The sequence below is a fragment of the Amaranthus tricolor genome, chromosome 14 (assembly GCF_026212465.1).
Source record: "Amaranthus tricolor cultivar Red isolate AtriRed21 chromosome 14, ASM2621246v1, whole genome shotgun sequence".
Classification (NCBI taxonomy): domain Eukaryota; kingdom Viridiplantae; phylum Streptophyta; class Magnoliopsida; order Caryophyllales; family Amaranthaceae; genus Amaranthus; species Amaranthus tricolor.
In genome coordinates this window covers 5893151-5919820 of record NC_080060.1, presented here as the reverse complement: position 1 = coordinate 5919820, position 26670 = coordinate 5893151, and the positions used below count along the sequence as shown (strand labels likewise).

At 34.3% G+C, this 26670-nt stretch overlaps 1 protein-coding gene across 4 annotated transcripts; it reads left to right on the top strand.

The window, feature by feature from the left end:
• LOC130799994 (cleavage stimulation factor subunit 77) lies at positions 1-26319 on the top strand. 4 transcript variants are annotated; one of them, XM_057663316.1, is made up of 23 exons: positions 1-156; positions 242-354; positions 477-539; positions 1418-1527; positions 2502-2602; positions 5218-5279; positions 5348-5488; positions 8467-8595; positions 9351-9397; positions 10658-10721; positions 11435-11555; positions 11701-11759; positions 11874-11942; positions 12478-12618; positions 13518-13582; positions 14276-14372; positions 16555-16614; positions 17834-17986; positions 19358-19424; positions 19512-19619; positions 22319-22453; positions 23507-23728; positions 25326-26315. In XM_057663316.1, the coding sequence occupies exons 2-23, from the start codon at positions 280-282 to the stop codon at positions 25487-25489; spliced, it is 2253 nt and encodes a 750-aa protein (XP_057519299.1). In that variant the 5' UTR covers positions 1-156; positions 242-279; the 3' UTR covers positions 25490-26315. The 4 variants fall into 4 exon arrangements, with proteins under 4 accessions (XP_057519299.1, XP_057519296.1, XP_057519298.1 ...); XM_057663313.1 differs by having other exon boundaries at positions 7-156; positions 5345-5488; positions 25326-26318; XM_057663315.1 differs by having other exon boundaries at positions 12-160; positions 5345-5488; positions 25326-26319.
• The last annotated feature ends 351 nt before the right edge of the window (positions 26320-26670 follow it).

The window sequence follows — 26670 nt, the reverse complement described above, 5'->3', positions numbered from 1 at the left end:
GCCTAAAATTGTTAATTTATACTTCATGTACTTTCCTTCAACAAATAAATAATAATCAGTAAATTTTTCTTTCCTATTTCATTTCTTGGTTCTTGTTTCTGTCTCTGTGCAATTCTCCATTTGATAGCAATTGCAAGAACTTATGAACCTTTAACAGTAAGTCAGTAATTAATCCAATTTTATTCTTTCTAATTCTTAATCTTCTATCGATCATGCAGATTCTAATTGTTATTTTTTTCAGGATTTTGATCTGTTCTTTGTAGTCCTAATTCAATTTCCATGGCGGATATTGATGATACTAATAATAACAAATACAATGTTGAAGCTGCTGAGATTTTAGCTAATGAGGCATCGGTAATTCAAAAGAATTTTTATGGGTTTAACAATATGATTACCTTTTTCTTACTCTGGCCATTCAATTTTTTCTACTCTACTTACTAATTTTTGTTTAATGGTTGCCCTAATTTTTTGATTAGCGTATGCCCATTACTGAAGCAGTTCCTATATATGAACAACTTCTGGCCATTTACCCTACTGCTGTAAGCTTTCTCTCACCCTCCAAATCAAGTATAATCCATTGAATGTTCATTGTTCTTTTGTATTTTCTATATTAGAAATGGGGTTTGTTATTGCCATGCTCATTGTTATGATTCTTGCTCCCGTTCGGTTATAGACTTTAAATGGAGGTAATAGAAAGGAGTTTTAGTATTAATTTGAGCGAATTGCTAATTCAAAAAGGTAATTAGGTAGCGAATTATGTTATAATGGCCCAAAATTATTGATAAATCTGACAAGCTTGTGCTGCATAGTTATCACTGTTGTGTTTCATTTTACTTGCCTGAGTAAAAGCTAGTGGCTAGTAATGATCTGCAACGTTTTTGAATAAATGGAGTGCTTCTATTTTTGGAGTTTACTCATTTGGTCTTATGGGGAGGGTGTTTAGTCACTAGAGCAAAAGTGAAAACTAGAATAGATGAAGAGAGGTGTAACATCTTCATTTACATAAGTCTTTTTGTTCTATCTTTTGTGCTCCCTTTTATCTCTGGTTTATGGTTGTATTAGCCAGTAGATGCCTTAATCTCTATAGCGCTGCACTTTTTGGACCATAACACGATATTTTTTGGAGGAACCAATTCCCATTTTGTGCTCTCTTTTATCTTGATCAATAGTGTTTGATATTATGTGCTTTTAAGACATTTTATTTCTTGGAGGTGAAAATAATTGTCTGCTTTCTTTTGTCTTCGATTATATCAGACAGCAAGTTTCCGGTATTTAATTTCTAACCTTATACATGCATTAATATCATCATCATCTTACCCTATATATCGTGCTCATAGAAACTATGTTGAGGTGGGAGGGAATACCTTTTATATTCATTTATATATGTATTAGTCTAAATGAATAAAATGATGCACAGGCAAAATTTTGGAAGCAGTATGTGGAGGCACAAATGGCTGTTTATAATGATGATGCTACAAGACAAATATTTAGCCGCTGTCTGTTGAATTGTCTCCAAGTTCCTCTTTGGTAAGTGACAAAGTGAGTTATTCGCTTTCATTTTCACCTTACAGTGTAAGATCTTACTTTGTAACAATCCCTGATTCTGGTCCTTTGTGCCATAAATGTTTTTTAAGTGCAGTAATTGCATGTAATTTGAGCTATTAAATAGGCAGTGTTGTTGAATTTGTGTTTGTCTCGTGAATTTTGTCAAAAGTTCTTGACACCAACGCGGTTCATTTACCAATTAAATGTATTTAAAGTTCAAAACCCTTGACAATAAACAATTAGGGGACCGAGTTATTAAAAAAATTCATGACAATAAACCACTTTCTCATGTTTGATTTCATTGTAGCATTTGATGAATTAAAGCTTACCTATTGTTGAACTTTTCTTAATAGCATACATTACAATTTGAAAATAATAATTTAGACTACACCCAAGTTTTACTGCAAACGCAACTGTTGGGATTAAGACTTTGTCATTGTTGTTCCATATTGATACTAACTTTTACCTTTTTTTTCGTGCTTAAATGTTAATAATTTCTATATTTTAAAGTTAAGTGGGTATAAGTGTGTATGTTTCATGTTGCAGAATGTATAGGTCAACGTATATTATGTTAACACTAATTCGTCCCATTTATTATGCGATTAAACAAGTGCCACATGATTCGCTAATCACCTCGCGAATCAAAAAAATCGAATCATGGTCGGTTTTAGGCTATTTTTGAACCATTTCGAACGAATCCCGAATCCAAAGGAATAACTAATTAGCGAATTATGTTTCACTAGATTAAACTAGTGTTCCATACTTGCACTTAAATAACCAAGTTAGTATAGCTTAATGCTAAGCCTCCTATTTCGATTTCCACTTTGTGTCTTGTTATCGTGTTGGGTCAACTTTTTTCACATCCACATGTCGTACACGTTTTCCTTCATACTTTTCTTGTATGTTGCTTTTTATTTTCATTACTTCTCATTGGATGCTTTACAATATGTTTTTAGGAGGTGCTATATACGTTTCATAAAGAAGGCTAATGAGAAGAAGGGTTTCGAAGGTCAAGAAGAGACCAGAAAAGCCTTTGAGTTTATGTTGAATTATGTTGGTAAGTTCACTCTGCTTGCCAATTATATCTTCGAAAGTCCCCTTATGTTGGATATTTATTTTGTCCTATTACATGCATGATTGCTAATATTCAAAGCTTGTGTTCAAAGTATAATTGCTCTGAACTTTATGTCCCTGGTTAATGGTGTTTGCTCATTCATTTGCTATTGGATTTACATTTAGCCTTTTAGTGGGGTTGTATAATCTAGGTGGGATTCATTGTTTAGGTAAAATTGCTTATAACACCCGAATTTCCTCCCGTCCTTTACGGTTTTGGTTTCATTAAGGGGTCGGAAAAAACCGTAAAGGACGGGAGGAAATTCGGGTGTTACATTGCTTCTAACCAGTCTAATTCTGGTTTTGCACCGGACGAACTTCAATAATTATACATGGTTGGGCGAAATCTAGTACGAGTTTTTCCTAGTGGGACTTGACCAATTCTTAACTTGAACAAAATTGACGTGGAAAAATACACAACTTGTTGATGTGGCAATTGGCATAGCTTTTGATTGTTTTTTTTTTAAATTAAAAAGATAAAAAATACAACCCAACTCATCCGACACGTCTCGAGATTCCCACACCCTTGACACCTCCTCCAGAGGTTCTCATAGCCCCTCTCATTGTTCTTGACCCCTCCTTGCATTTTGCAACCGTTTCTACTTCTGTTATGAGATGTTTCCCCTTCCACAACTGCAAAACCTTCTTCTCCCTTCCCTTGTTCCCATAAACCTAATGTGTTGTCACATTGACGTTATTAAAGCCTGTGAGACTTCTAAATCATTCTCTTTTCAACTCGATTTTCATTTTCCCATGTTTTAACCATTAATGAGTTTATTTTTGGTGTGAATAGATTTGCATAGAGTTAGGTTCGTTATCCGACATTGATGTATTAATAGCGTTGCTCAGAAAACTGTTCATTTCATTTTCCACACAAAATTTAGTATATTCAGAGCTTAGTCATCCCAAATTAATAAAAAGCTAATTTAAGAAATGGGTGACTGAAAAAATAATTGGGTTGAAATTTGTGAATTAAGGGAAGTGAAAGCTTTAGGAGCAGAAGGGAAGGAGAAACATGGTTGGCTGTTAAAGAGTGGGTGGGAGAAGGTAGTTCAGAAAAGGAGTAGGAGGGGGAAGATTGTGGATTTTCGACCATTTTAGGGTTTTTTGGGTTTTTAAAATTTTCAATTATTTTCGAAATTGATTTTTGATAAAAAAAATATTTTTAAATGGAGTGTTAAGTTTAGCTAGATATTTTTTAATTTGGACGAGTAATGAGTCAAAAATCCTACTCAAAGAAAACTCATGGCAAAGTGTGTCCTAACTCCTAATGATTGTAATTGTTCAAGTAGAAGACAATTCAAAATTGGTCATGTTCCAGACAATTTTTCCTTTTTTTTTTGTAGGTGGGAGCCACGAAGAGGATCATTGGGTAATGGAATGTAATGTTTATTTGAAAATTTGAGAATGAGACTATTGGGTGTTTTAAATTTGTAGTTTTAAGTGTAATTGAACAGATCAAACACAAGGAGTTAGAGTACTAAGTATTAGTTGCTCTAGATTTATGAAAACTATGTGAATAAGATTTCAGGGAGAACGTTTATTAGAGTTGGTGAATAACAATAATAAAATTCATCTGGACAAATGACTTGACCACTAAAATACATGTAATATTACTGATCCATTGTTTATTCTTAATTACTGATTAATTAATTAGGTGACACATGTCAGACTTATGTATTAGCACCGATCCGGTAAGGTCTTGGACTGTTGGACATCAAAATTAGTAAGTATAAATGGTTGCGGAGTCGGATCAACTTAAGATAATTTAGTAAGTTTCAAACTAACATTTATCTCAACTAACATATTGTCACTCAATGGAAGTCCTGATCATGGGGCTCTAACTAAACCTCATTATGTTCAATCATCGTTGGGATTAATTGCTTAAGTCTGTTATGTCAGAGCGCGGTATGCATAGAGTCCTATTCCTATGATCGTGCTAAACATCCATGATTAGATCTAATTTATTAACCAACATTTTCAGATTTACTGGTCCTTAAGATTAAGATGCATACGAGGGTTAATAGCCATCGTTGTTTCTTCTTAGGTTCTTACAACCTAGACTACCTAGTACTTGTGTAGCCGTTGTAGCATACTTTCTAGGGGTCTTTAGTTTGCTAATTTGCACCTAAGGTTTTAATTGATCACACACTTGGTAGATTCTAAGTTGTTTATGTGCCACTTAAAAATTTCTGAAATATTCAATCACAAATTCTTATATGAAACGGTCTCATGTGAGACGCATCCCATTCATGGGTTGAATAGTCCAACTAATACATATTATTAGGTATGGGCTTCTTGTTTCAAACTTGTCTCACCGAGAGACGGTCTCTCACAAGAGTAGCTTATATTCAATATCACTATTCACGAGTCACTACTCTAATTTTGTGTTCCTCCTTTAGAAGTTAAAATGCTCCATGATCAATTCAGTTTGTGTGGGACAAGTGCAATGGTCTTGAGCTTTTTCCTTTGATCTCAACTTTGAAGTTAACAAACTAATTTTAGGGTGTGGACTGTTTGAAGCTATCTATTGATCTATTTTTATTGCATGTCTAACAGGAGCTGATATTTCCTCTGGTCCAGTGTGGATGGAGTACATCAGCTTCTTAAAATCTAATCCGGTAAGTCATACTTTTCATAATGTGTCTCTTTTGAATTATTTCTGCACACTAAAATAGTGATTTAGCAGGCTCGCACAACACAGGACGAGACTCAGCGAATTATTGCTGTTCGCAAAGCGTATCAAAAAGCTATTATCACTCCAAATCACCATGTTGAACAACTATGGAAGGACTATGAGAATTTTGAAAATTCTGTTAGCCGAGTGCTGGTACTTTTGACCTCTAATTTCTTTGTAGATATTTAAGAACATGTCAGTATTTCTTTAGTATATTTGCTGAAATATTCGAAACGTGTTCTTGTTCAGTTCAATTTTATTTACTGTATCTATTTGTTAGATCATTCAACTTCGAGATCAATTTATAAATGTGGTAACAGTCAGGGTTGCAGTAACGATGCAATGATGCGAAAATGGGAGTGATGGAATTGTCATATCGACAAATATCGGCCAAAGTCATGAGATGCTTATGGCCTAAATTGCGGGTTTTTCACACCTTGACAACATGAGTAGTATCGACTCGATAAATTTGAAAACTTTTACAATGCGGGTGATACGATACAATGCAGCCTTGTTTTTACACTATGTTAGATATCTATTAGAGTGCTATATACTCCTAATAAAACAATGTAAGTATATTTTGACATTGGATTCGCATTGAAACAAAGTAAACGAAAATTGTTTGCGTTGGGTTTGACTACGTACAAAGTAGAACAAAAAATGCACCATTTAGAAAATTAGAAGGTTGGAGCTTTAAGGAGCTTAGAAGAATAGATACGTTAGAGATGACTTGGATAACACGAGTCAAGAATGACATGAAAATTAGGATTTGTAGGAGAATACGACTATAGATATAAATTTATGAAGGCGGAGAATATATGTAAACTGTAAAGTGTCATTGGAATTATATTTCTTAGTTCTAAATTAGTATTAGATAGGATCGAATAATGTATAATCTTTAGTAGCAATGAATTCGCATGTTGATGTCTTTTTTATGTAACCGACCCCATAGATTAAGGCTTTGGCATTGTTACTTGTGTTAGGTGCTGCGATTTTTTATACCAAACTATGACTGTTGTTCACCTGGTTAGAAAATGCGTGGTACAGGTGGCTGCCTCACAAATTGTTACGCGAGTCTAGTGCAAAACACTTAACGCATTGACCTCTTATCTTCTTAAATAAGCTGATTCCTATGTATTTGTAATGATGTAACATAAAAAAAAAATTGTGAAAGCATTTCTAAAGATGAATTTAATGTATACTATATATTTTTAGGCTCTGCTTATCTTGCCTATGGGCACCTATGTTGACATACTACATATTGATGCTTTGCTATATTGACATGTTTTGCTGGATAGATGTGCATCTCCTATTTGTTTAGCAATGTTGTCCCTAGGTTAGATTGGAGTGGTCCTGCTTAGGCGTTAACTAGCTCCATACCTTTAGTCTTGAGCCCATAATGTGTCCGGCGTAAAATTGTCATGTCTCATGGAAATTTTTTCTTTGATGCGTTTATTGTGTATTTGATTTTTCAAGGCCTTTGGAATTTTAAGCATATGCTCTCACTTTCCTATAGGTTTGTTATTATTCTTGATCTTTGTACCCCTTTTCTTAGGTGTAAGGGCATATTTACTATGGGTTTAGTGCGTTAACGAGTGTTTAAGTAAAAAGAACAAATTCTCAAACTAGTGGCACTCTCAAATGGATCCCTCAACTCAAATTCAATCACAAATATATTTAGTGACTGATATTAGTCCACACTAATATGATTGTTGACTAACTCTTACAATGCACTTCATTCCACTCTTCCACTCCATTTCACTCTACTCTTACATTCCACTCCACTCTTCCATTTCATTCCATTCCACTCCACTCTTATACTCTTACACTTTGCTGCACTCTACTCTTATACTCTTACGCTCCACTCCACTTCACTCATACTCTTACACTCCACTCCACTCCACCCTTAAACAACTAAAAAAATATTAAAAAATTTCAAAAATTAAAATCACGTGTGACGTGACCATATTTTTTCAATTTATTTTTTTCAAAAAGTTTTTTTTTTCCAGTTACCTTGGAGCATGTAATAAAGGGTAACTTTTTCAGACAAAAGAAGTAACATTGTATCACAATAGGGGTCACCGTGATTGTAAACTTAAAAATAAATAATTATTTTGTAACACTACTAATTAATTTCAAATTTATTGTCCATGTAGAGTAGAATTCTAAACGAAATAATATAAAAGTACAAGTTTTACGTTAATTACACCCTACAAGAAGGAAACCTTTTGTATATCATAAAGGGTAACTTTGTGTTACTAGAGGAGTAACATTGAATCAAAATAGAGGTCATGTTCATTATAAACTTTAAAATAAATAATAATTTTTGTAGAACTGCAAATCAATTTCAAAAATTGCTGTTAATATGATAAAATTTTAAACCAAAATACAACAAATACAAGTTAATTACATTATAGGGGAAGGATAACACTTATATAATATACGGTAACTTTGTCTTACAACAAGGGTAACATTGAATCACAATAGGGTCACATTGAATACTATAATGAGTGAAGAGAGTAGGAATAGGAGTGATAAAACTTGGTCCACACTAATTTAGTGTGGACCAAGTCTACACAATAGTTTCTCCACCCTTTTAATGTGTAAAATTTAGACTCATAATTTTTAATACTACATACATTAGCAACTTGAGGCAACCAAGTAAAGAAACCACAAGTTAACCTTTAATTTTTTCCTTTTCATTTTCCATCTATTTGCTTCATTTTTACCTCAATGTCTCTACTTATCTTTGCTTTTTTTATATTTTTTATATTTTTAATATTTTTTCTTTCTTTATTTGTCATGTTTTCCTTTTACATAGAGGTCAATATTTTTTGTAATTTAAGTGTCAAATTTGAATACAAAATATATTTTAAAATGGTTTATTTACTTGAAAAAATTTAATGGGAAAAAGTTTTTTAAAGATCAAAAAGTAAGTTTTAACATATAAATTATCTTGTTATTTTATAAAAATGTAGAAAATCAAGGATGCAAAAATTATTTAACCCTACATGCGAAGGTTTCTATATCCATTGCTGCTCGGGTGTTTGGGGTTGGTTGGGTTTTTATAATATATTTTAATATGACATGTCATTAATCGGCTAATAAACAACGTGATGATTCTTTTGCAGGCTAAGGGACTTGTTTCGGAGTACCAACCAAAATTTAATAGTGCGAGAGCTGTCTATCGAGAGAGGAAGAAATATATTGATGAAATTGATTGGAACATGCTAGCCGTCCCACCAACCGGTTCTTGCAAGGCATCAATCTTATTTTATTCTCGTTTGTCTACAATTTTGCATTAATAAATATAGATACACACACATGCACGTATATTTATACGTACATACATATATATTTTTATATATTTCTCTTTCTTTATACACATTTTTTTATGTATATATATATGTGTGTGTGTGTTATGTATATCAATATATGTATATTAATATATACACAATGTTTATGTATATTTATATATACACAATTTCTCCTTAAAACCTCTCAATCTTTGGAGAAATGTCGCATCTTAAAAGAAAAAAGGTAACATGTCAATGGTATAGCACATCCATCTCTAATCGATTAACATAAGGCTATTTTTAACGAGATTTTTATACTTTGGGTCTTTGGTTTGAATATATGCATATAATGGGCAAGGATAACATGCTTATAGTTGTAAATCATTACGTTGACCTCCCATACTTTCCAGTTTATTACTCCTTCCATTTCGCTATCATTTTCCCATTTGTTTTTGCACACATGCCAACACACTATCTCAATTGTTAATATCTCCAATTTTTCATAAAAAAAATTTATAAAAATTTGAAAGTAATAAAATTTAAAACTGAAAATCCAAACAAGATAACATTTGGCTATGTTTTAACTTATAGATTAAGAATAAAATATAATTTAAGATTGGTTGATGAGTAGTTCCAAAAAACATATGGGAAGATGTCAGTGAAATGTAGTTTGTATATTTTTGCATGCAGAGTTTGATTTAATCCTTGATTGGTCTCAGGACGAACAACAATGGATGGCTTGGAAAAAACTTTTAGCATTTGAAAAGTAAGCTTCATTGCAACTAGTTTATCTCATTTTGTTGACATATTTGATGTTTCTAAATCCTATTACCGTGAGTCACAAGTTTTAAGGATATGTTAATTGGGTTGGAAGGAGGACTAAAGTTAGTGTTCATCCTCATTGATGTCTTTATTTTATCAGTAATTCAAACATTTTTAACTAATTCAAGTGTAAAATCATAGAAGTTCCAAAGCTATTATATAGTGTATTTGTTCGCTTTTGTTTGAAATGATTTTTGTGCTACCTTATTCCCAATAGACATTCTTATTATCTTGAAAAAAAGGACGATGAAAGTTTGGATTTCCCAAGTTTGCTACCAAAATACCCGACCTTGTTCACCTGGTCTTCATTTGCAAAAGTTTTGAGCTGAGAGGTGACAGAGGTCCAATTAAACATGTTAAAAAAATCTAAAGCAATAAGGAAAATAAGGATACGGAGGTTTCCGAATGTAGAATAGGTTGGTCCGCAATATTAATGTGAGGAAATAAGAAAAGCAAAAGGGATAGATGGATGTGGTACAAGATGGAATCCTAGCTAGTTTCTTGTTTTGTTGATAAAGTAAATGATAATACTCAATCCGCTTCAGGGTAAGTTTCTCACTTACTTTTGCACAAGGAAAATATAAGTTGATGGGTAAAAAATAAATTTGGGGAATCTTGTGGGGCTAAAACAAATTTGAATCACAAATAGCTTTCGAAATAGGGAAATTAGACACTCGTAATGAAATTGCGCTAATTAGAAATGAGAAACTTGATTATAATGAAGATACTTGGAATAACCTAAGGGCTAGGAAAATAGAAAATTATAATGAAGCTCTCTAAACATCCTTTTAGAATTGGTGATGTCGACCATTTACTATCTTGAACCTTACCAAAGGGGAGAAGAAAGTAAACTAGAGACCCTCTTGATCAATTAGCTGGGGAAAAACTGAGTCACTGTAGTAAAAATTGGAATGATCCGTTTTGACTTTGCGTATTTGCTCTTGTTGACCCTAGGGGTTTCAAAAAAACCCAACTCGACTTACCCAATTTGATGACTCGATGACCCACACCCTTGATAGGTCAAGTAAAGAAACCCCACTGTTCCATTTCCCTTACCCTTATTTTTCTCCATTTTCTCCTATACAAATATGATAGTGATTAAAATTAAGTTTGTACTTTGATCCAATATGATACTCTACCAATGCTCTCACCATTTAAATCTTGCTTTAGCTTTGTGCTTAATGCAATATTGTATGCGTTTCAGAGGGAATCCACAAAGGATCGACAACACATTATCTAATAAGAGAATTGTTTTTTCTTATGAGCAGGTAACATAATTATTTATTTTTCATAGAATATAATTTTATTTTATCCCTCTCAATTATCATTCTGCTTGAGATTTTCTTTTTTGTCTTGTTTTATTTGTTTTTCTTCTACCTAATTTCTACTCCACACCACATATAAGGTCAATTGGAGGTGCAAACATGCAGTGCTAGGCTGATATAAGGATGAAAGTTTCTTTAATATCATTAACCCTTTTAGTTTTATGAGTTATGACCAGATTTAGCTTACTTACTGATGCAAGCCCATTCTCTTAAGTGGCAATGGTCTCTTTCTGTAAAGATATGCACTTTGTTCACTTACAAAGGGAAACAAAGCTTGTTGGAAAAAGAAAAAAAGCAGTTAGATAACCTTACTCTCTAGTATTGAGGGCTTATGAATTTACCTAAGAGAGTTTAAAAAAACTTGAATGGCCCTAAATGAATTTTGAAGCTATTGTTTGTTTCTTAAATATGCATCTACCTTTGCATGTGTTTCCGAGTGAGGAGATCAGTGAAATATCCTAATTAAGTTTACAACTTTCTGTGATATGTATACTCTCTACGACTGTGTGGAATGTAAATGTTGACTTTTCTGTCAAGAAAGGATTATATCCCTTTTTCTGCTTCTAATGTTGTGTTTCATGGTGTTTCTTTGGTCTTAATGCACTTATTGGCTCAGTGTCACTTCTTAACTTGCCCCTGTTTTGAGGTGATCTCAGTGTCTGATGTATCTATATCATTATCCTGATATCTGGCATGACTATGCTACCTGGCATGCAAAAAGTGGCTCTGTAGATTCCTCTGTCAAAGTTTATCAGAGAGCTCTGAAGGCACTTCCTGGTGAATCTCTTGCTTTCTCATAGCTTTAAATGATTGGGCTCATTGTTCTCTTCATGACTGGAAAGTGTATTTGCTTTCTTTCCTTGTTTTGATTTATTATGCAGTTATGCATTTCTATTTTCCTTAAACCCCTTTCTCGAAGCAGATTCTGAGATGCTGAAGTATGCTTATGCTGAATTGGAAGAATCCCGTGGAGCAGTCCAGGTTTGGACTTCTATTGTCATGTCAACTTGGATGTCTTATTTTCCTTCCTAAGCAGTAACTGTCTCAGGGCTGCATATGCTCTTTGATGATTGTGTTCTTTTTGACTCAATGCAGCCTGCAAGAAAACTTTATGAGAGCCTTTTAGGTGATGGGGTGAATGCAACTGCTCTTTCACATATACAAGTAAGGTTTGGCAGATTTATGAGACACAGATGCTTGTCCAAGTATCCAATATCCTATTGTGTGAAAACTGAAATGTCTTAGTGTCCTACTACATATCCATGTCAGAATGTCAATAAGTTGACACAGGTCATTGAGGTAAATTATGGAGTGCATCAGTGCACTGGTCTGCACTCTTCTGCTTCCTTAGGAAATCCAACATAATATGTATCTGGAAACTATAGTAGTATTATTGTTTACAAATCATCAAACAAAACAATGGAAGATGCAAATATGTCCCTCAGAAACTATGTAAAGAAATAATTTTGAATGTGTGCTTTTCATATTTTTGATTTTAAAATGTTAAACGTTTCCAACGAATTTGTGAAAGAAATTGAAGACATTCACAATTGTAAAGAAGGTGATCAGTATTTAATTGTGCATTGTTGATGTAATATATGTCATTCTTCAACATAGATTGTTTCTGTCCTTTTCCTTTGGCGGAAAAGAATTGTCTTATCAGTTTCTTAACTTAAGTTCTTGATGTTCGATGTTTCAGTTTATCAGATTTCTTAGAAGAACGGAAGGAGTTGAAGCTGCTCGCAAATACTTTTTGGATGTTCGCAAGTCACCACATTGCACTTATCATGTCTATGTTGCATATGCTATGATGGCTTTTTGTCTTGACAAAGATCCTAAGGTAGTTCATGCTCTCTCCCACAAGTCTTCACTCTGCCATACAGTCATTCGTAAGCTTTCTGTCCTACAGGTGTATGGCTTCATGATCTTTCTGTTTGACAGAAATTGTCCTACTATATCTTGGTCAAATTTTCTTAATCATTAGTTAGTGCCTATATTTTCATAAATCTTCCTTTTACTTTTTTTTTTTGTTAAAGTGAAATGAAAATTTGTCATCTACTCCTGTCCCTATGAAATTCCACCTTTCAGTTGAAGTTGACTTATAAATTTGTAGTTAGAGAATGAGGAAAACACTAGCAGATGTAATAAATAAGTGGATTAGGTGAATAGAGAGAATGAGTTTATGGATGAGATTGCCAAATTAAGGAAATGGTGGAAGGTGGGACAAACTTAGAAAATATGTGCTATTTATAGGGACCTAGGAGTACTTTCATTCACATGTCCTAGCAGATGCTGAAAACAAAAGCTATGCCGCAATTTAAAATCTAATATTCATTGGATTTTAATGTGCTGTTTCATCAACTATAATAGTATTATTATTAAGGTGAACTATATACCAAGGGGAAGTTACATGTCAATTTATCTTTTTGCATTCACCTCCTTTAGATTTGCACAGAATATTGTGACTTATAGTTCAAAGGTAGAAAACAAAATCATTGGATGTGGGGGTCATTCTGTTGACACTGCTGTCATCATGCAGGAAATGTTTTGAACTTTAATAACAATTTGAAAGTATGATACGTTGATATGCTTGTAACGGTTATAAATTGTACTTCATTAAAGGATTGATCTTTACTGAAATTTGTTTCTTTTTCATTTTTGTGTTGTGCTTTCTAGCTTGTCCATATACTGGGGTAATATATCCTGCTGCCTGATATTCGCTGTTGTGTCTTCATACAGATTGCTCATAATATTTTTGAAGCAGGATTGAAACGGTTTATGCATGAGCCTGGATACATCCTGGAGTAAGTCAAATCCTTGTTTTAGAACTTCACAAATGTACTATTAGAATACTTTCTGTTCGATACAAATTTCTCAGTTGAATTCAATGCTTTGGCCATTTCTTTTATGTGTGGGAATAATCTATGTAGTTGGCATTTTGTGAACTGCCTAATTTTAAAGTTATGGACAATGACCATGTTAACATTCCGTTTCTGCAAGTCTGTTGTTGACAAGGACAGTGTTAACGTTCCATTACCCTTTAAACAAAGACCATGTATTGCATTTTTCATTTTATGTTTTTTGACATTACATGTCTTACAAGGGTTTGAAGGAACTATTACTTGAATCGCTAAATTAGCCTTAAAATATGGTTGTTCGAATCATTGTTACAAGTTTTAAAACACTACTTTTACGAAGACACGCGCACAAACACATATGTTCAACTGATGTAAGGGGAATATGGGAAGTTAGTTTTTGAAAATTCATGGTTTTACTTACAATTGTTATGTTGTTGATAAATCATCAGTCAAATAAATAGACTCTGGCCACTAAGAATATGTGTGGATTAGAGGTAGCACATTTGGCATGCTAAGTGATAATGTTGAATAATCAATTGCTGAACTTCTCAAAAACTGTATCCCTTTTCTTTTCTATTTTTGGTCTGTGGACTCATGACTGAACCAATTTTTTACTCTAGCTCCAATGATATGCTGCAGATATGCAGATTTTTTGTCGCGTTTGAATGATGACAGAAACATAAGAGCTTTATTTGAACGCGCACTTAATTCACTTCCACCTGAAGAATCTGTTGAGGTATAATCTTTTTCTAACAGTTGGTTTCGTTTGCATCTGTGCTTCTTAGTTACACTGTAGCGATGAGTTGACTGATGATGTATACTACGAATGGCTTTTGTATAATTCAACTGTGCAAGGACTCCTTTAGCAAATTAGGAGAGACGTTGGGCTCCTAGATGAGTGAGTGAAAATATTGATTGACATCCTCTCGGGTAAAAAGCAATGGGTAGAATGGGGAACTACTATTAGTATGAGGGGAGTTGAGTCTTGTACTTCTTATTGTGCTAATCTTTTTCGAGGAATCCCCCGACTTTATTGGTTTTAAATGTGGCTATGGCATAGTATAATGTGGTAACAGTTGCGCTCGCGGTAATGGGAGTGATGTGGTTATCGTAACGCCAAAATATCGGTCAAAACCATAAGATAATGGCCCAAAACACCTTTTTTTACACCTTACAACACGGGAAATATTGGTTCGTTTATTTTGAAAACCATTACTAAGCAGCCGATACGATGCGATGCTGCCTTGTTTTACACTGTAGGGTGTGTTGCTATTTACCGTTCTGGGCTCTTGCTTAAATTAGAATGTACTTTGCGTTTAAGATGATGACGGCTAAAGGAATATATTGGTTGGTTAAATTCAAAATGCTGTTATTTCATTGACTAGATCTGAAAAAAGCTTTTCCCAGGGTTGGTTGCATGGTGCAAACTGTCTCCTGCATCACTGTATTTATAAAGGTTTTTGAACTTGATGCGACTGAAACATTGGCCGAGACAACCGTGAAATCATTCGCCTTGATGGCAAAATCTGTATCGCTGAAACCCTATATTTTGCATTATGTTTTTTTTATCAAGGATTCATCAAAAGCTCTTTGATTTTACAAGGGTAAGGTTGCATACATCTGATTCTCCCAAACCTAGCCTAGCCGCCTAGGTGGAAACCACTTAAAGGCATTGAGGTAATGGAGTATAATCTTATTGAGTTTATTAATGTGTTGATTATTCTTCTAGTTTCTTAGTTAATATTAGGCTTTTTGTAACAGTCTTCTTCAGCAGGATCAATTTGCACCTTTCTTCTCTGGTTCCTTTTCTTTGCTCGACTGCTGTTGTCTCACTGTCATACCAGATACAGAGATAGAAGGGTTACCTATATTCAAGACATATCAGAGACGAAGGAGGGGGAAAGAGAGGAAGACGGTTGAGGGGACAGAGGCAGGGCAGTAGGTAGATGGGTTGGCTGGGTTTGTTTTTTGGGTTTGTTTAGTTGGTTGGCTGAGGTGTACTTGCTTATATGTCTATATAAAGACAATTTGTACATTGTAATAAGGTTGTTAAGAAATTAATAACGAAAGAAATTCAGGAGTCAACAGTGCTCGAAATTGTGTGTGTGCTTTCTTTTGTTATTGTCTTTGTCTTTGTGTAGTTTCATTAGTGTGTGTGTGGAAACCTGTGACTAGGTGTTTCAGACTTACTTCTCGGTGTTTGTTTGGTTTCTGTTCCTGTCAACTTTTGGGGTTAGGACACCGACACAAATTTACTCCGAGGACCGTGTAATAGCCTTTTTGGTGTTAGAGATAAAATGACTTGTCATAAAGTGAGGTCATTCTGGAAAGCTCAGAATGTTATAGAAAGCTCACATCTTCATACGTCTTGTGGTCCTGCAAAACACAAAGGTAGGCAATCACAAAGTGCCATGTAAAGTAAATGACTGTTAAAATGGTTTTTCCAGAGATCATTTTGGCAAGATTTGTTTGTAGTTCAGATTAATTTGAAACAACTCTTTGTTGGGATTATGTTGAGACTTGAGATCAACGGCAATAGTGTTTCTGAATAAATGGGAAAAGGAGGAATGTTGTGTTTAGTAATATGTTTTGATTTCTTCCAGTTTGGTTTTGTGGTTGTCGCTTATTGTTAATATTAGCCTTGAGATTGAGGTTCAAATTTCAGAATATAAAATTTATTGAAGGATCCTGTGGGAGTTCTTAAAGAATTTGAAGCTTATGACACATCTTATAATGTTTAAGCTTGTTTTTTCATATGTGGTATTATTTGAAATGCGAGTGTGTTACGTTTTAACTAAACTGCAGTTTTTCTGTTGCTTCTCTTGGGTTGTCAGTTGTTACTGATATAATCTTCCGTTCTATTGTATTTGGCTACGTTTCCAAACGAGTGATTTATTGTTGTGATTATTATGCCACAGGTTTGGAAGCGGTTTGCACATTTTGAGCAAACATATGGTGATCTTTCCAGTATGCTGAAGGTAGTAATGTTTTGTCATTATATCATTATTTTTTATATCTAAAGTTGATATCGGTTTTCATTTGCAATTGCCAGTCTGTGTGCTTGTTGCTTATATTTCAGTTAATCAAAAATTACTCTGTGACCATATGCTTAAATTTTCTTTTGAGCTAACCTTTTAAAATTATTTTATTTCAAATATAAAGTTAGTTTTGGCCTTCAGGGAACATAGATGTGATGTATATAGGTTTCCCATCCTTTTCTTTTTTTACTGTAGCTGGATATACTGCTACGGGATTGTCTGTTGCAATAATATCAGACAGAGGGACTCATGACAGTGGCACATGCTGGTGTGAACCAAGAAAAAGTTTAATGCACTAGTAACATAAATAATATGTGGTAGAGTAGTATATTGTTAGAAACTGAGTCAGTCAGTAGTACTACTCAGTACTAATAATTGAAGTATCCAAAAATTATAACCTACTTGGGTTTGTTCCCTTGTAACAGAAGAGATCTTACCAACAGAGAAATTTGGAGTGTTATATCAGCTAATGAGCACTCCTAATTTGGAAGAAATGAAAGGATATGTCATAAAGCTCAGAATCCCTGTCTAGCATTATGTTTCACTCCCATTGTTTCAGTGTTTATCCCTATACAATTTTATTTCCACAAGTCCTTGGACAAGTAGGCAGATTTTTTTTTAATGATAAATAATTCAAAATTTACCCTTGATTTGTTTGATTGAACTTGTCTTTCTCTCCATTAAGTGCTTCTCGATCTGTGTGCTACACTGCAAACTTTTAAACCCTGCATTCTGGATTGTGAGGACACAGTTGCTTTGACAATTAAATTTCTGTACAATCTTGGATAAGACTCAACTTTAAAGTCAATAATGGAGACCGCTTGTGGAACTTCCAGAAATAATAGATATCAGATACTCCCTCTGTGGGGGCAGCATTTTCCAATTTAGTCCGTCCCATACAAATTGATACATTCATATACTTATTTAACTTATCTTTCCCATTTAGTGATTTTGGCAATAACTAATATGATGTATCTCTGTCAAAGAAGTTGATAGCTGTGATGTTTTTGTATATTTGCTGTATCGGGTTTATTATTGTTGGATTGCCTTTATTTTCGCTCCTCTTTCAATCGTGAGTCTTAAGCTGCTGGACGCTGAAACGGTGTACTGATTTAGATGCTTTTAGCATTGTGATAGAGTACCTAATATTTATTTCCAGGTTGAGCAAAGAAGAAAGGAGGCTCTCTCAAGGACCAGTGACGACGCAACTTTAGCACATGAGAGTTCATTACAGGAAGTAGTATCGCGATACAGTTTCATGGATCTTTGGCCATGTTCATCGAAAGATCTGGATCATTTGGCACGTCAAGAGGTTTGATTCACTTTAATTGTAATTCTTCCCCCTCCAAAATACAGGTAGACAAGGAATAATAGCTGAGATGCTAGAAAGGTGGAATTCACATCATATGTTTGTCAATTAAGATAATTGTATAATAACAGTTTTAATACCCCCAATTTTCTTGAAATAAATACGGAACTAATCAAAATTATGCTACTCTTTAAACTCAAATCTTCAACTGTCACAATAATCCTGTACCACACATTCCTGCTCCTCATAGTGGCAAATCACATTATGGTTTGTCACAGCTCACAGCTCCACCATGGAATAAACAATGTACAGAATCACAAATAGCCAAACCAGAAAAGAATGTAATTGTCAACAACGCGACATCCATCAAACATCAATGCAAAAGAATTTATCCTGTACTTGCGGACTTGTAGTTGTACAACTGAGGTCCATATCCATGGACCCACCTCTTTAACTAACAAATGGTTAATCCATGACCGTGCCTCTCAAAATTTTCAGTTTTAATTCAGTCTAATTGCTTTCTACTTGCAATATTAGATAAGGGTAATCTAGTATGGCACAAGAGATAACTCCTAGTGATGAACATGGACCCGTATTCTCATGAGTAACAGATTCATGATCACAGCTAAATTGTGTTTTCAGCATGGGCGAAGCTACATGGGGGCCGGGGGAGGCTTGGCCCCTCTTGCCGAAAATGCGATCCTTTGTATTTTTGGCTTTGCCCACCCCCACTAATATGATATATAGTTTAAAGAGTAAAAAATATAACAAAAATTATTATAGCTCAATGGCTGGAGTCTATGTTACTCAGACTCTTTATTTTTCTTCACGCACTCGTGTTCGATTCTTGATCCTCGGACACTGGTAGGGAACTTACACGCTTCATTTTAGGCGTAAAAATGAATATTTAGACGTATCCGACACTTGGACACGTACCAATATCCAACATCAGTACCCGCGTCCAAGTAACATAAGTTGGAGTAACACATGTAATGTAAGGTTAAGGAATCAAACCCTAAATTAAACCATTATTTTTTTTGTAGACCAATAAATTTTTATTATAATGTCGTCGTTACTCTTTATCTTTCATAATTTCACATTCATCATTTTTAGTTTGCGTGTTTATATTTTTCCTGTTTATTATGATAGTCTTATTTTCTGGAAATATATGTAGTCAAAAACACTTAGTTTTTTTCAAAGGGTTAATAATTTACTAGTATATCAACAATTCCACCCCACCCCCACCCCCCAACCAAAATTCAAAATACTGGCTTCGCCCCTGGACATAAGTATGTTTTGATAATTAGTTCTTTCTTTTTCGTTTTTTTTTAAAAAAAAATTAGTTCTAAAAGCAGAACTTTTTTGACTGTCTAGTGGCTTGCTAAGAACATGAATAAGAAAGTGGAGAAGCCTAGCATACTGAATGGAGCTGGTACTACAGGTAATGTGATTCTGAACATTGGCTTGATTGGTTTCTGTAAATTTTGATCATGCTATTAAATTCTAACGGGTTGCTTGTGCTACTAAGGTGACGAGAAGAGTACTTCAGGTGTCAGTACACTGTTGGATCAATCTTCAAAAATAGTATATCCAGATGTTACCCAGATGATGGTATATGAGCCAGGACAGAAACTAGGTATGCAGTGATTCCCCACAGTTACTTGGAAGGTGTACATTTCAATAGTTCCAGTATTTAAACTCAGAATGCAGCATACATAGATGACCTCCATTTATAGTACTAATAAGTTAGAAGAGAATAATCTTCTCTTAAGCTACTAATTCTATCCAGATTCCTGAATGTTATTGCTTAACAATTAAAGACCTAATTAAACTTTGCAAGTCCACAGACTTGCTGCTTTATTGGCTCTAGAGTCTAGACTATTATGTAATAGATTGAACCTGGAATCAGTTGTGAGATCAAAAGAACACGTATTCTGTCTGAAAATGACGAGCAAACTTCGAGCACTGCAATTCTCCTTTATTTCTTACTCCAATATTGTCATACATTTACAAGCATATCCAAGCCTTTATATACTAACATCCAAGCCTAAAATATAGGAGACCTGTAAAACATATAGGAAATAACTAACATATGACAAAGTTAGTTACAACCAATTAAGGATTTTTTCTGTCCAGCTGTCCCGTCCTTGCATACTTGCGTCTTTTGTAAGTCATTAAGGGTTTATCATGTGTGAAACTACCGATCGCCTGAAGTTCCACCTTGCCCTCAAGGTGAATAGAAAATGGCTCAGGCAGTAACCAAAATGGTTTTTTTGTTTAAACATTGACGTAAAGAATAATTGGGCTACAAGAAATTGAATGAGTAAGGGGAAAAAATATGGTCAAAATAAGGCTTGAAAATTTTGGGTGTTAAAAAATCACAAAAACTTGGACAAGACGGTCTCATTATGAGACCGTCAATTTGGGCCGGCTCAATTCGCTCGTGTAACAGCTTTCCCTTATTTTTTTCCATTTTTTGGGCATTTATCAATTTTAACCTTAAAGGTATTAATTTTGACCTTAAAGGTATTAATTTTGACCTTAAAGGTTTCAATTTCAACGTAAAGTAAAACTTAAACAAGATCAATTAAAATAAAAAGTTGCAATTTGGACCTGTAAGTGATCAATTTTGATGTTAAACTGATTAATTTTTACCTAAATATGGTTCTGTTTTCACAATTTCAGAACGAAGTTTAATAAAATGGAATTATTCTATCATTATATGGATGAATTTCAAACAAAAAATGAATGGTCAATAATATTATCAATAATAGTGTTAAAACATTGCACAATACAAGTACTTGTATTCAATGCATACATGATGATTTTATTGGAACATAAAAGTACTTGTACTCTCTAATCATCGGTGATATTGCCCTTTCCTCAAAAGTTTTTATTTATAATGGACTCGGCAATAAAGTTGAGGTGTAATATTTGCTTACCCTTGATGTGAGGGTGGAGGAAGTTTCGATTTCGAATTATGTTTGCCAATTGATTCAATGAATGCTCTTGGAAATTAAGAACCAAGAGTTCAAAGCTTCTTTGTCATAATAAATTTCAATTTTGATCTAAGAATGATCAATTCAGATCTTAAAGTGATTAATTATGATCAGTTATAAGCTATAAAAAAAATCAATTTTTAACCTTAAATGTATCAATTATGACTTTAAATAGATCAAGTACTGAGTGCATATTGAGAAAAAAATATAATTGGGCTAATTGGGCTATTCGTCTCATATTGAGGCGGTCTCGTCCAAGACCAACTGTTAAAAAATAATTTGAAAGAGTGAAGGGTAAAATTGATTAAGAGCTAGAAAAATTAGGCAAAACATGCAAAAGTTGGAGATGGTTACAACTTTTTTTTTTTTTTTTTGATATCTAAGAAAAAGAAAAAAGGTTGGTGATGAGAAAAAGATAATAGGTTGGTGAAGTCAGTGCTTTTTCAGGAAGGGCTCCTTGGTAACAGGTTATACATTGGTTTGAGTTGCTAGTTGTCGTCAAATCTTAGATCATTGATGCAATTATTTGTCACAAATGATCATCCGGCCCAACCGGTTATTAAGACATATCACAGGAGAAATAGAAGTAAAGGGACAGCTGTCATGTAAACATTAGTCTTTAGATATTAATTGATGAGTTGTCTTGGGGGGGTCTTATGTTTGAGTGCTATATAAGACTACTATTGTACATATTATGTTTCTTGTCTAGAAAGAAATAAAGGAAGTATCGGGCAGGAGCTTAACTATACTAGAATCTGTGTTACCCGTGTGTTTGCGTTAATCTTTCTTGTTCTTTCTTAATCACTAATCTGTATTTTCTTGATAATCATTGAATAAGCATATAAAGACAGAAGACAGCATCTAATCTGTCACATTATCGTCATTGAACTAGCCTGCTGTGCTATCAATTACTTGAGCAGTGGCTCTTAACTATTTCTACATTTTGTAAAGAGAAGAAATACCTAACCTGCTAACCCTACTTAAGCTCTATTTCTGGTAGTTTTTAACCACTCATTGAATGAGATGCTTCTGAAAATCTGGGATGTTGGAGGTTGAAGTTCTTTAAAAATGTACTTCGCTAGAATTTGTTTGGAGTTTTTTACGCAGCATTTTGCAAGCGTTTTATCGAGAATCAAACAATACGTTACTAACATGTTGCATAGTACAATCAACCTATGAGATCTTAAAATTGGCATCAAATACTTTCTGTTACATCTCAGAAATGACTTATACTGACATTTCTTCAATCAAACGTGCAATCCATCCTAGATAATAGTGGATGCTTTTAGCTTGGAAAGCTTCTGATTGTTAAAACTTTTGAACACATGAACTGTAGGATCTACAGTTCCACCTAGTGGAACGGTTGGTGGACTTCCTGCTCTTTCTGCTACCGTGCCAACATATGATGGGATTATGAAAGCTGCTCCTCCTACACTTCTGGCATTCATAGCAAATCTTCCTGCTGTAGAAGGTGAACAATAAACTTATTCTGAGTGCTGTTTATTTGATAAATTGATTCATTTGTGGTAGATGCATGAATAAGTTTTAATTTGTCCTAAGTTCGACTTTTTTCTTTTCCTATTTCAAGATTAACCCATTAATCATTCTTTAGTGATGCTTTGATAGTATGCCTCACCTGTTAACTATTACAGCTGGCATTTTAACTCTATGGGAAAATAAATGATGGCCTCGTCATGTATATATCTTATATTCTTACCTCTAGATCCTGATACAGTAGCAGAGAATCTTCTACCCCTTATTCATTCATTGGTGAAGACGTTTATCTGAGGAACCTTCGTCCATGAACTTGTATCCGTTTGAAAGATAACTGCTAGGCCTCATTTATTTTTACCCAAATATACAAAAAGAAAAATAGCAGCACATGACATTAATCCGTTAACAGAAACCATCCTGGAAATGCAATAGAATTTTGATGGTTTTAGTTTTTATCTTCTTTAGGATTGAGAAGTTTACTAATGATTCAAAAATTGTTTAAAGGATAGAGAATTGGTTTAGTATTTAATGCATTTTCCGCAATCAGGAGTCCAGCGCAAACAACCTCGTTATTATAAGGATAGACAATTCTCTGCTTCGCTTAAGTAGTGGAGTGAAATAAGAGTTTCTAGCCAAGTGAACTTCATGCTAGTTTCTCTTTGTATTACCTTGTATTTGTCAACTATGTATCTCAATTAGTGATTATAGACAATATATAAATTAATGAGTTTATCTGTGTCTGGAATAGTACTTGTACAGTTGCTACTGTAAAACATCCCCAATGCCACATCTCTGGACAGGTGGGGGTGGGGGGGAGGTCGGATGTACATTACCAAATTTTGGTCTATAACTTGAGTAATGAGAGTTCTTAAGCCAAGTTTTGGTATTCCATTGCTGCATGTATTGCATTTTGGTTTATCAGGTTTTGGTATTTTATCACATGGATTGCTTTTCTTAAATACTAGCTGCTGTTTATTTACTGTTTTTAAGAAGTATTCTGCTTCTCACAGGAGCGCTTTATCTTGTTCAGGTCCAGCACCAGATGTAGATTTTGTGCTGTCAATATGTTTGCAAAGCAATCCTGTACCAGAACAAGCTTCGAAGCATTTGACTACAGTTACGCAATTACCTGCTGGAGCTGCTTCTTCGAAAAATGAGCCTTCTGGCTCATACATATCGCGCCCTATTCCTAGTGGTTCGTCTTCTAGGATGACAAGAGACAGACAATCTGGAAAGAGGAAAGATTCAGAGAGTAAGTATAATCACTATGACTGCTTTAATTTTATCGTGCTTTAAGTTATTTATTTATGTGTAACTTTGTTGCATGTGATGGACATGCCATAACTTGTATTTGCAAACGTCATAAACATGTATTGTGACTCATCTCCCTTATTCATTTAGACATGTGGATTATTATAACATAAGACCTTCTAGTGAAATCATTAGACCCAAAAAAATGAATTTCATCTTAGTGACTGTTTTTGAGATAACCCTATAGCTTACATATTAAGGATTTAAGGAGGTATATCTGAGAACCCAGAAATTATTGCCTTTAATTCACTTTTTTTATGAGATAAGCCGATACCTGACAATAAAAGGTTTTATGGAGTTGAAATTGAATCTGAGAGCCAGAAATTATTGCCTCATTTGAGTGATATTCAACAAACTTCTTCCTCAGGTTTAAAGTAATATTACTTGTCACTATCAAAAGTGAACCAATATGTTGGGATTAAGTCTTTGGCATATTGTTGATGCTGTATATTCATTTGCTTTTGAGAATTAGGTCTAATCTTCTCTGTCAATTTGCGTTTGTGCCGCCTAATAACAAAATCATAGAAGACGTTTTATTTCAGAAATACAGTATAGATGTCTTATAGGTAATCAAAGATGAAGATTTTACTCGACGTCAATGATCAATTTGAAATGCTATATTGTTATAGGATTTATATTGTATTAATCTATCTCACAATCAAGTGTGTAAGTGTAACCTTATTCTCTCAGTTTACACGCGCCCTAGGAATGAGACTTCAGCTGTTTGACACGTTAATTCTTGGTTATATCACTACATAATCACCACATCGTAAATGTTTTTGAGCTATCATGACAGTGATATTAGGTTGTTGAAGCCCCCAACCCATCAGCATCACCGTGAAAAGCGGTTTCTGCAACCATAACAGCAATCGCATGCCTGCTTCTGGAAATTTAAAATGGTGATTTCTCCTTTAGGAAAAAGTATATATTAGTTCTGGAATCTGGACTAAGGAATCCATCTGCTAGCTTTCTTTAGAAATCTATTTTGCTATATATGATTTCATATAGTTTTACACTGTACAACCAAGTCTCCTAGGTTTTGAATACTTGCTTGTGCTAAATGTCCTTTACTAAGATAGGATTTGCCAAAAACTACCATTACCATTTCTTATCTTCTTCAAATGCTTAAATATAGGTTGATATTGCCATGTGAATCATGATTTCCATATTGATGCAAAGTCTAACGTGGCATTACTCTAAATTACTTTTAACCACTATTTATAGTTTTTGCTAAAAACTGTGGAACTATTTATTCCCATGCATCTTGTACATTTTAGCCCTACTTCCTAATGTAGACAGCCTCTCCTGTGAAAAGTTCTCCTGACGGAATAATAAGTTGTTCGAGAATTACTTGATGCTAAATGCCAAGGATGCCTTCTTCATATGTAACTCCGTTTTTTGGTGACTTGTCACCTTGTGTTTGCTCGAATGTTTTATGTAGATTTTTATTCTGAAATGAATTCAATAACCTGTACCCATCAATCGGACATTGTTTTGTATGAAATATCAAACATTAAGGATGATGGCTTGTGTTGCAGGACAAGATGATGATGAAATTGCATCAGTGCAGAGTGCACCTCTTCCTAAAGATGCCTTCAAATTACGCCAAATGCGGAAAGCTCGGGGAGGAACGGCGTCACAAACAGGATCAACGTCATATGGAAGTGTCTTCTCCGGAGAACAATCTGGCAGCACTAGCTAATAGCTTGATACCACAATTTTGTACAATTAGTTTTTGTTTGCTGTAACATTAGTCATTTTCCTTCCTGTATCTGATTGTACATTGTTAAGGCTACCAATTAACCTGCTAATGGTTTGTTTAATTCCCAGAATAGTTTCTGTTACAGTAATCATTAGCTGCTCCGTAATCGTTGAAATTTCGAAGATTACAGCTCGATTTAAAAGTGAATGCATATTTCTGGACGAGTGATTGATATACTACAGAAATCGATTACAGCTCGATTTAGTTGTACTTGGGATTTTTCCCATATTGTAAAATATAGCCGGTAGCTCGGTATCATTGCAAGGGGGTTTGAGCTTGTTGTGATTGAGATACAGGTTGAGAAGGCAGCGTTTAGTGATAGAGCTTATTGGAATATTTTTAGCTGATTGGGTGACTTAGTTAATTAGATGATTTAAACAAGTTAAATAGTGTTTGGTAAAATAACTTATTCAAACTTACTGGAGCCAACAAAGCTCAATTTGAACTTGCTAAAAAGCGGCTTGTTAAGTATTAGTTGGTTCCTCAATCATACGACAACAAAGCTCATTTTCATCATCTTGCCTCACCATCTCAACTTTACAAGCCACAACACAACCACGATCACGACACCATAACTCAACCCATCAACAATCATCAATACAACAATTGTGCCAACAACCACAAACACTATCCACGGTGTTAGTAGGGTGTATTAGTGTGCAATGGTGGGAGGTGTAACCGAGATTTACGACGTTATGGTGTTAGTGGGATGGGGTTTATGTAATAGAGGTGATTAGGAGAAGGAAGGTGTTACAGAACTAACTCAACTAAAAACTTAAGGATGGTTGAGATTCTAAAATATGTTATATAATCTAACATGTCCAATCACACGTGAGTTTTTTGGACTAAAAGTGTGGATGTAGCATATATCTTGTTTATACTTGTTGCTGAATATTTCACTTTAACTGAAGGGTGATTGAGATTCGAACCTGTGATCTCATGTCAAGATGGCTTCTGATACCATGTTAAAAAAACCAATTCAATCAAAAATTTAAATTAATGATTGAGACTCCATAATATATTATAACTCTATCAGAAATAAAGTAGATGGTCATGGTCATGGTCTTCAACCCAGCATCCCGCACAATATCAAGGTCCGGGGCCAATGTAACAGACAAAGA